This window comes from Stenella coeruleoalba (genome assembly GCF_951394435.1).
Source record: "Stenella coeruleoalba genome assembly, chromosome: 8".
Classification (NCBI taxonomy): Eukaryota; Metazoa; Chordata; class Mammalia; order Artiodactyla; family Delphinidae; genus Stenella; species Stenella coeruleoalba.
This window is the reverse complement of record NC_137154.1, coordinates 6266217-6276307: the sequence shown is the minus strand read 5'-3', so window position 1 is coordinate 6276307 and position 10091 is coordinate 6266217. Positions and strand designations below refer to the sequence as shown.

The 10091-nt window shown below is 48.5% G+C and overlaps 1 protein-coding gene across 2 annotated transcripts; it reads right to left on the bottom strand.

Annotated features, from left to right (window-relative positions):
* Positions 1 to 1400: 1400 nt before the first annotated feature.
* Positions 1401 to 5121, bottom strand: MRPL11 (mitochondrial ribosomal protein L11). 2 transcript variants are annotated; one of them, XM_079928148.1, is made up of 5 exons: positions 4629 to 5121; positions 4158 to 4253; positions 3641 to 3734; positions 3397 to 3556; positions 1401 to 2271 (listed from the first exon to the last, which is right to left on the bottom strand). In XM_079928148.1, exons 1-5 carry the CDS (start codon positions 4749 to 4751, stop codon positions 2166 to 2168), a joined length of 579 nt encoding a protein of 192 aa, XP_079784274.1. In that variant the 5' UTR covers positions 4752 to 5121; the 3' UTR covers positions 1401 to 2165. The 2 variants fall into 2 exon arrangements, with proteins under 2 accessions (XP_079784274.1, XP_079784275.1); XM_079928149.1 differs by lacking the exon at positions 3397 to 3556.
* Positions 5122 to 10091: the final 4970 nt, after the last annotated feature.

Sequence of the window (10091 nt, the reverse complement as noted above, 5' to 3'; positions counted from 1 at the left end):
CCGCAGAGCGGCTGCGCCCGTGAGCCATGGCCGCTGAGCCTGCGCGTCCAGGGCCTGTGCTCCGCAACGGGAGAGGCCGCGACAGTGAGAGGCCCGTATACCACAAAAAACAAAAAAACAAACAAACAAAAAAAACCCAGAGAAATGGGGCAGTGGCTAAAGGGCGATGCGAAGCAAGAGAATTGCTTGTTCTTGAATGATACTAGAGTATATGTGTGTGTGTGTGTGATTGTTGTTTTTCTGGGTTTTTGTTTTTGGTTTTTTTTTTGTTTTTGTTATTGAGTTGTATGAGTTCTTTATATACTATGGATACTAACTCCTTATCAGGTATACGATTTATAAATCTTTTTCCCTTACTCTGTACATTGCCTTTTCATTTTGTTGACGGTTTCCTTTGCTGTGCAGAAGCTTTTTAGTTTGATGCAGTCCCATTGTTTATTTTTGCTTTGTTGCCTTTGCTTTTGCGGTCAAATAAAAAAACTCACTGCCAAGAACAATGTCAAGGAGTCTGTTTTCTTCTAGGAGTTTTATGGTTTCAGGTCTTATGCTCAAGTCTTTAACCTATTTTGAGTTAATTTTTGAAGTTTCATTCTCTTGCAAGTGGTTGTCCACTTTTCTCAACACCATTTATTGAAGGGACTGTCCTTTCCCCATTGTATATATATTCTTGGCTCCTTTGCCATAAATTAACTGGCCATATATGCAGTTATTGCTTCAACCTTTTGAGATAAGCACTATTTTCTCTATCTTATAGATGATGGATCTAAAGCACAGAGTAGTTAAGTAACTTGCCCAAGACAACACAGCTAGAGAGAATGGAAATGAGTATGGCCTCTGACTGATAACCAGCAAGAAATTGAGGCCCTCATGCAACTGCTCAGAAAGAATTAAATGCTGCCAACAACGACGTGAGTTTGACAGTGGATCCTTCCCCAGTCAAGCCTCAGATGAGACCACAGCCCCAGCTGACACCTTGATTGAAGTTTTGGGAGACCCTGAAGCAGAGGACCAAATGATGTTCATCACAGGGTTGTGTGTATTTTTTTTTTTTAATGCAAACAACAAACCTACCCAACAGTTGAGGACTTGGTTAAATAATGGTCTACCCATAAGACAGAATACTAAGTAGCCATTAAAAATTGTTTTAGGAAGATGATTAATAATGAAAAAATGTTCTAAATCATTGCCAAGTTACAAGTAAAAGTAGAATACAACAGTATCTAGAGTATGACCCAAATTTGTTTTATTCTTAAAGTATTATATATAAACACAAAGAAAAAAAAACAAGCAGAAAAGATATATACCACAATATTGCCAGGAATCTCATCTAGGTGAGGGGATTACTTGAGGCTTTTCTTTTCTTGTAGGGTTTTTCCTATGCTTTCCAAATCTTCTCGGTGTAAAACCAAGTACCTAGCACACAACAGGTGCTTAGTAAATGTGAATCCCATTTTCCCCCCAACTCCTCCTCTTTTCTCTGAGGGGACAATAGTCCTTGATATTATGACTAATGGGAAAACAAAAGGCCAGGGCTTCCCAAGGACTCCTCCCACCATGGGCAGGTACCTACCGATGCTTTGCTTCTTCCATGGGTCTGTAGCCATAAACCCCACAATAATTCACATTCAGATATCACCTGACTCAGAGCCAGGGTCAGCTTAATAGAGGGGCCTGAAGTAGCCCTTGGGATCCAGGGCACTCCATGTAGCAACCCTGCTTGGGGCTGTGACCTGAAGTCCCCAAAGGGTTCTGTCTCTGTTGAGGTGGCAAGTCCCCAAGAGATAGGAGGCATTTCTGATGGAAGCAGAAACAACATCTGCTGCCTCTGTACACCCAAGTCCAGCAGCCATGCCCCCACCTACCTTGCCCTTTCTCTCACCCCTGGAAAATGGGAAAACACAGGATTTTCTGCTACCCCTGCCAATTCAGATCCTGGGCAGTCGCTCTGCGTGGATGAGGTCCCCTTCTCTGGGGTCCCAAGGCAGAAACTGAGAGTGGGTGACAAAAGATGTTTATTCACATTTGATCCTTTTGATATAACCACACATGCATACATAATTTAAAGTCAGAAAAATATAATCAGGTTGATGTGACCTCCCTTCCTCCCCGCTGGCCCCGCCTTCCCAACTGGCCCCTTCAAAATCCTGGAGGGTGGGGGACAGGGGTCACTTCTTGGCAGCTTCTGCCTGGGCTGCCAAGTCTGCCTCTCTCTGAGCAGCCAGGAACAGGGCTCGCTCCTTCTGGAAAGCTGCCAGCTCTTCTGAACTGAGGCTGCAGGTACAGAAAAACAGACGGTAAGTGAAGGGCCGGTCACTGGTGGGGAGCTCACAGCACCATGTCACTGTCTCAGAACCCCTCTCCCCTCCTGCCTCCATACCTCTGCTCATCTGTTTCCTCTGCCAGAACTGTCACCCCACTATCACCCCTGCCTTTTACTCCTTTCTTAAAGCCCTACTCACCTTTTGAGGATGAGCACAGCTACACCCTAGTCCAAATTAACCTGCCCTTCCTCTGCGCCCCAAAACATTTTGTAAAATGAAGTCATCAGGTGGTGCATGCATATCTCTTTCAGAGCAAGGATCAGATTCACTCATTTCTGTACTCCCAATACAAGTAAAGATCTGAGCAAAGTAAAGTCTATCCCTGTTCCACGCTTAACCCCACTCCTCTTGGGAAACAACCAACCGTAAGCCTTTGCATGGGGTGTGACACCAGCAGCAAGAGGCCAGCAAAGGGTTGAGTGTTGCCCCTGCTGTCATCTGGCCAGAGGCTCTCCCACCCTACATCTCACTTCGAGGAAACAATTTCTGAGGCCATCCGAAGCCCCATGAGGGGGCCTGCTGCTGGCCTCAGGATCAAGTCCGAATTTGAGAACCAACTAGTCCGTTTGGCTCACGTCCTACTATGTCCCATTCTGCCTCTAGTATTATATACCCAGATCACACTGAACTTCTTTGCTCCATTCCTTCACCTTACATCCTTCACAGGGACTTTTCTACTTCTTGCAATGCTTGCCCCAGTCCTTGACCTCACTTCCCAGGGCTCTGCTCCCTGTTCTGAGGATACCTGTAGTTCCTTTTATCAACACTGACCATCTGGCAGTATACTGCTCCATTTATGGATCTGCCTCCATCTCTGGACTCTGAGTTCCTTAGAAAGCAAGGTCAAGCACGGCTACCTCCTTCCTAGCTGCATCCAGTGTCCAGAACAATGCCTAACACGTGATAGGTACTTAACAAGTATATTCCAAATGAATGAACGAGGCTCCCCACTCCCAAGAATCTAAGATCCATTAACGCAGAAGCTGACTCTCCCACTCAGTGGGCCCTCAGCTTTGTCCCAGAGTCAAGAACTTTCCAGGCCCTCCCCTCACACTGAGCTTCCCCGGAAACTCACTCCTTCACCACACGAATGCCCAGGGAACGGGCAGAGCCAATGATGGAGCGGACAACAGAGGACAGGGGCACATCCTGCAAGGCGAAGGCGTCATCCTGAGCTTTGACACGGGCGATTTCATACACGTGCTTCAGTGTCACTAGGCCTGCCACCTCTTTCCCTGGGAGCAAGGAACAAATAGCCCTTCAGGTGTCACTGCTTCCTTCCAGAGCCCAGAAGCCCAGATGCCCACCCTGCCCCTTACCTGTGTGCCGGGCCCCCTTCTCAATCCCAGCAGCTGCCTTCAGGAAGTAGGAAACAGTGGGTTGGCCAATTTTGATTTCAAATGTCCTGTCAGGCTGAAAGGAAAAAAGACACATGAGAATCTTTCTTCCCACCTCCCCCAACCCCTGCTGCCCCAGCCCAGGGAACTTCTAACTTCCTGTCCCCCCTTCCCTCAGCTCACCTTCCTTCCCTTTAACTGACAACAAAACCACAGAAGAAACAAATCTGCAACAAACGTCCCTGTCACTTCTATTCCAGGTCCAACTCTGCTCTGGAAGCCCCAGCAAGTTGGAGGAACAAAGGAAAGATCTGCAATATGGCAGCGTGGGTTCAGGAAAGATATGGCCTAGTCCCTACTGTATAAATGGGGAAAGTGGGGCCGGGTAACAGGAAAACACTTGCCCCAAGTTATGCGCAGAGTAGCAACCCCAGGTGACCAGCTCCAGGGCCTGGGGAGAATGAGAAGGAAACTGGGGATCAGAGTCCCGACTCCTCACCTTCACAAAAATCTTGGTAGGCAGAGGAATGCCTTCTTTGATGTCCTTGGTCTTCTCGTTGAACTCCTTACAGAACTGGTTGATGGAAACGCCTCGCTGTGAGGCAGGCATAGGGGTCAGCGTGCGGAGGAAGGGACGGCTCCCTTTCCCCCGGAGGCTCCATCCATTCTCTCCTCCGTCTTCACTTCCCTAAGCTCCCATTCTCTTTTCTCTACCCAGATCCAACTACCATTTTATGTGCCAGATGATTCGTATGTTTCACGCCTCTCTATCCTTACAACAGCTCGTGGACGAAGAACAGAGGAAGCTGAATCTTGAAGAGGCTGTGTAACTAACCCAAGGACATACAACGTGTGGGCAGCAGAGCCGCGTTTTAAACCGAGGCCGCTCTGGCCCAGCCCGCACCCGCCACCCGGGTTCTAGCTCCCACCCTCCGACGCCTCCCACGCCAGGTTCCTGCTGCGGCTGCACCTGACCCAGGACGGGGCCTAGTGGGGGCCCGGGCATGGCCTGGCCTGCCCGCACGATGGTCCGGATCACGCCGCCGGCCTCGGGCTTCCTGAGGGCCCGAGTGGCCCGGCTTAGCTTCGACATGAGGCGGAGTCCCCGGCCTTAGATCATCTCAGGTCCACAGCAAGAGCTAAGGCTCCTGGCGCCGCCACCTTGGGTTAAAGGTCAAGGGTCCTCACGTTAGGGTAAGGCAGATGAAGCCAACCAATAGCAGCGTGGATTCATCCTTCCGCTCTCCAACTAGTAAGACAAGGAAGATGAGATGAAGCGGAAAAAACTTTTAACTTGCTACCTTAAGATTGAGGAAGGACCCGAATGTCTCAGACACACACGTTCCTCCTGGAGAGCACACAGGCAGTGCCTCAGACAGCTAAACTGGCAGGTGGCCCTTAATATCCGCACTGCATTGTGGGTATGGTAGTTTTGACCGCGTATGCGAATCCCACAGCTTGCTATGTCCTGGGGCGCCATCTGCTGGACATAGTGATAATCCCTGGGTTGGAAAATAGTTTAGCGCTCCTTTTTAGGAGTGGGGATCTCTTCACTTTCTGAGCCTGTTTCTTCACCTGTTGTTGAAAGGGAAGATGGTTAAGAGTAGGACCTTGGAAGTAAACTGCCTGGTTGCTTCTCTTGCTGGCTGTGAACTTGATCAACTTATTTAATTTATGCTCAGTTTCCCCCTCTGTACAAAGAGGATTATAATAGGTAGTACCTACCCCTGAGATTGTTGTGAGGATTGAGTCAGCAAAGTGCTTTAGAACAATACCTGACACCTAGTCAGCACGTGCTCTTCACTGTACAATAAGGACAAAACCTTGCAGAGCTCTTGTGAGGCTTAAGAGGCCCAGAACGTAGTTGATACATCACCTGTGTCCAATAAAATAAGCCAGCATCTTCTTCTTATTGTAGTTATTATTATTATTTTTAGCATTTGCTACTTGCCAGGCACTGTGCTAAGGGCATTATTATCTCATTTAATCCTCACAATGGCATGACATATATTGTTTTATTATACCCCCTTTACAAATGAGAAATTGAGGCACAAAAAGAGGCCCTAAAACACCTACCCTGTGTGTGACAGGGCTGGGAAAGAAATATGAGATTATCTGATTCTAGACCTTGTTCTGTTTGCCACAAGTCTGTACTGCTGTAATCCCTGGTTAAATGATATAATCCATGTAAAATGATATGATCCATGTGAAACCACACTGTAAACTGTGAGACACATAAACTTTTTATTCTGCATTCGCGTTGGACTCCCACTAAGGAAATGTGATTGCTCCTGTCTCTGAAGTCTATCAAGTTCTTGTAACGCTCAGCCTCATAAACCTTCTCAAGACTCTGGAACCAAGAAGGCTCTTTGATTTACTAGCTGTAAAACCTGGGGCACAGTAGTTAACTTCCCTGTGCTTCCGTTTCCTCACTAGTAAGATGGGGCTGAATATAATACCTACCTCACAGGAAATTAGTTAATTCAGGTAAAGCACATAGAAGAGGGCCTGGCCCAGAGCAAGCCAAGCTGGGTAGGATTTATCTCTGGGTGCCCCACATCACTCAACCTATATTTACAAATTTATTTACAAATAGAGAAATAAATCCTTCCTGAATGAAGGAATCAGGAAGCAAATGGGCATGGCAGGTGCTCAGGGAGCCAAGAATGTGGCCTGGCACAAACTGGGCTCCATTGGGTGCAATTTCCACTTGCTGTCAATGGAAGGACAGTTTTGATTACTCAGCTCTTACAGATGATAAGGAAGCAACTCCCTAGTCTGCGTTTGGATATGTGGGAGGCCAGACTGTTCAGTGGCGAAGATGAGCCCAGACAGGCGAGTGAGGACCCGATCTCACAGGCCTTGCCAGCCTGCTAAGGAGTGCGGGCTATACAGTAGGAAGCCATTGAAGAGTGTTAAGTATTTGCATCATATTTGCATTTTGAAAAGGTGACCCTGGCTTGGATGTGTAGAGGGATTGGAGGAGAGCAGGGATTTGATGCAGCGAGACCGATTAGGTCAGGGCAGTAAGACGGTGCAGAGATAATGGTAGCTTGGGACCAGTCCAAGAGATACTTAGAATATAGAGTTTATTTTAGTCAACAAATGCCTGTGTAGTATGAAGTGTGTACATCTTTATGAAGAGTAACTCATTTTTAAAAAAATAAATTTATTTATTTTTGGCTGCGTTGGGTCTTCGTTGCTGCGCGTGGTCTTTCTCTAGTTGCGGTGAATGGGGGCTGCTCTTCATTGCGGCATGTGGGCTTCTCATTGCGGTGGCTTCTCTTGTTGCGGAACATGGGCTCTAGGCACGTGGGCTTCAGTAGTTGTGGCACACAGGCTCAGTAGTTGTGGCGCACAGGCTTAGTTGCTCCGCGCTCCGCGGCATGTGGGATCTTCCCGGACCAGGGCTCGAACCCATGTCCCCTGCATTGGCAGGCAGATTCTTAACCACTGAACCACCAGGGAAGTCCAAGAGTAACTCATTTAAATCTCATTGCAATCCTTTGAGGTATAGGTGCTATTATTATGCCCACTTTATAGATGAGGAAACTGAAGCACAGACAGGTTAAGTTACTTGTCCAAACTTACACTGTTAGAATGTGGCAGTGTCAGGATTTGAACCCAGACTGTTTGGCTGTAAGGATTCATGCACTTGACCATTCCCTAGGCTGCCACACAAATCAGCAGAAGTTAGTGCTTGATGGGTAATTTGTGGAAGGAGGGGGAGAGAAGCATCACGAGTGATGCCCAGAATTCTGGCCTGAATAATCATGCAAATGAATGATTAGGCCTTTCACTTTGAATGCTGGAAACACAGGAGTTGTAGGTTCAGGTAGAAGACAATGAGTTGAGTTTGGGTGTGTCTGTGCGACACCCGTCTGAAGGGTATGATCTGGGAGAGAAGCAGACAGGAACACTGGCCTCTGTAACACAGAGACTAGCAGTCTTTGAGGCCAGGGCCAGGAGTGAGATTGCCTGGGGTGGAGAGAAGAGACGAGAAGAGAACTCACATTTAAAGAGTGAAAAGAAGAGTGACTTCCTCAGCAGTCCAGCGGTTAAAACTCCTCACTTCCACTGCAGGGGGTACAGGTTCGATCCCTGGTCGGGGAACTAGGTAAGATCCCATATGCTGCGTGGTGCGGCCAAAGATTTTTAAAAAATAAATAAAACAAAATAAAGAGTGAAGGGACTTCTCTGGTGGTGCAGTGGTTAAGAATCCGCCTGCCAATGCAGGGGACACGGGTTCGAGCCCTGCTCCAGGAAAATCCCACATGCCGCGGAGCAACTAAGCCCGTGCGCCACAACTACTGAACCTGCGCTCTAGAGCCTGTGAGCCACATCTACTGAGCTTGTGTGCCACAACTACTGAAGCCTGCGTGCCTAGAGCACATGCTCCGCAACAAGAGAAGCCACTGCAATGAGAAGCCCGCGCACCGCAATGAAGAGTAGCCCCCGCTCATCGCAACTAGAGAAAAGCCTACGCGCAGCAACGAAGACCCAACACAGCCAAAAATAAATAAATTAATTAAAATAAATAAAGAGTGAAAAGAAGAGAAGAAGGAGTGAGCAGAGGAAACGGAAAAGGAGCAGTTACGGAGCTGGGAGGAAGAGCAGGAGAGTGAGGCATCTGCAGCTGCAGGAGAAGAGTCAGAGAAAAAGGAAATGAGAAGGTGGAGATCAAGCTAAAACTGAGCCTGTATCCCACGGAAAATGGAAAAGCCTAGACAATATATTTGTGGGTGGGGGTTTTGCAGACCCCCAAAGTACACAGTATCAAAGATTCACTGGGCTGCAAGAGGAAAGAGGGATAGAGTGACAAGAGGAGGGATGTAGAAGGTCCCAGCTGGAAAAGCCCCTAGCCTGCTTCTCAGGTGGGTTAATGAATCCCAGAAAAGCAGGTGAGGGCAGGAGTAGGGGGTGGCTACTCGCATTCCCCAGGGAAGCAGCAAGACCCGGGGAGGGAGCAGCTGTGCGGTGACCATGGAAGGCTCAGCAGAAATGCCTGCGTCCTTGTGTGGCAGAAAAGCTCCTATGCTTTGAAGCATGACAGGAAGAGAGCAGGAAGCCACCAGTCCTGCAGGCAAAGGCTGACAATGTAGAAGTCTTCTCAGGGTACAGGTCCCATCAGCCCATCTCAATGGGGACCTGTGTGAACAGACAGCATTGGGTGCCGGGTGCATCCTGCTGGGGGAAAGGGAAGGGATTCTGAATTTCCATCAATGGAACCAGAGATGAAGTTGAGTTAAAGAAAAGTAAAGTTCTGCATTTTACACGCAGGAAGTATGGACCGAGATCTGTACCTGTCACACACAAACAACGCTTGGCCCCATGCCTGGTACCCTGGGGGCGCCCAGAGGCATCATGGAGGAGCAGCCAAAGAAGGGGGAAGGCAGCGAGAGAAGGAGTTGGCTGGGCTCCCTTCAACTTCTTTTTTTTTCCTTTTTTCTTTTTTTTGGCCACACGGCGCAGCTTGAGGGATCTTAGTTCCCTGACCAGGGATCGAACCCAGGCCCCTGGCAATGAGAGCACAAACTCCTAACCACTGGACTGCCAGAGAATTGCCAGGGCTCCTGTCAACTTTGATTGCAGACGTGGGGAGTTAGGGACCTAGAACTACCCGCATATAGTGCACCCCCTCCCTAAGGCCCCACATTCAAATTGTCCACAAGTCTCGCCCACTTATGTCCCTACAGCTCCCACCAATTCTGCCATCCCCTCCATGACTGCCCAGAAAGTAGGGCTGACAGCCAGGTTCTCACTCTCCCAACATACACACACACTTCTCGCCAGCTGTGTGAATTCAGGCAAGTCACTTCACCTCTCTGGGCCTTAGTTTTCTCAGCTGTGAAAGAAGAATAATGAAGATACCTACCAGACAGGACTGTTGAGAGAATTCAGTGAGATTAACCAGGTTGGGTGCTTAGCTCCGGCTGGCACAGGGCCTATGGTAAGCACTCTATGGAAGTTAACGATTATTATTGTCAGTTCAGCCTTCATCTTTCCTGGGCTGGATGCTCTATGGGCCCCTCTATGGGCTCTCTGCCTCCATTCTTGCCCCTCCAATCTAGCCTCTCCAACTTGGCCAGTGTCAGGCCCTTGTGTAAAGCTTGTCATTGGCACCTACGGCTTCTTTTCCCTGCAGTGTAGATCTCAGTCCATCTGAGACACTCATTAACGTGCATCTTCCTGGGATTCTCCATCCAGGGATACCTGTACTTCTCACAGAGCCTAGGGGACCCCGCTGAGACTCCTTACCCTACAAGCTAAAGTCTACACTTGTTGGTGTAGATGGGATTCAAGGCCCCACTAACCTCTCTAACCTGCTGCTCCCTACCTCCCATCTACCATCCAGTCACACCAGGGAGCACACCCTTCCCTGTCACCCTGTGCCCTCCTGTCTGTGCATATACGTACCTGGATACTCTTTCTC

Excerpts from the sequence above, each read along its gene's own strand:
- MRPL11 (XM_079928148.1), bottom strand. The coding sequence starts at position 4,751 with ATGTCGAAGCTAAGCCGGGCCACTCGGGCCCTCAGGAAGCCCGAGGCC. Across the intron at positions 4,254-4,628 it reads TAGGCCCCGTCCTGGGTCAG|CGAGGCGTTTCCATCAACCA; the intron begins GTGCAGCCGCAG and ends CCTGCCTCACAG. Across the intron at positions 3,557-3,640 it reads GAAGGGGGCCCGGCACACAG|GGAAAGAGGTGGCAGGCCTA; the intron begins GTAAGGGGCAGG and ends CCTTGCTCCCAG.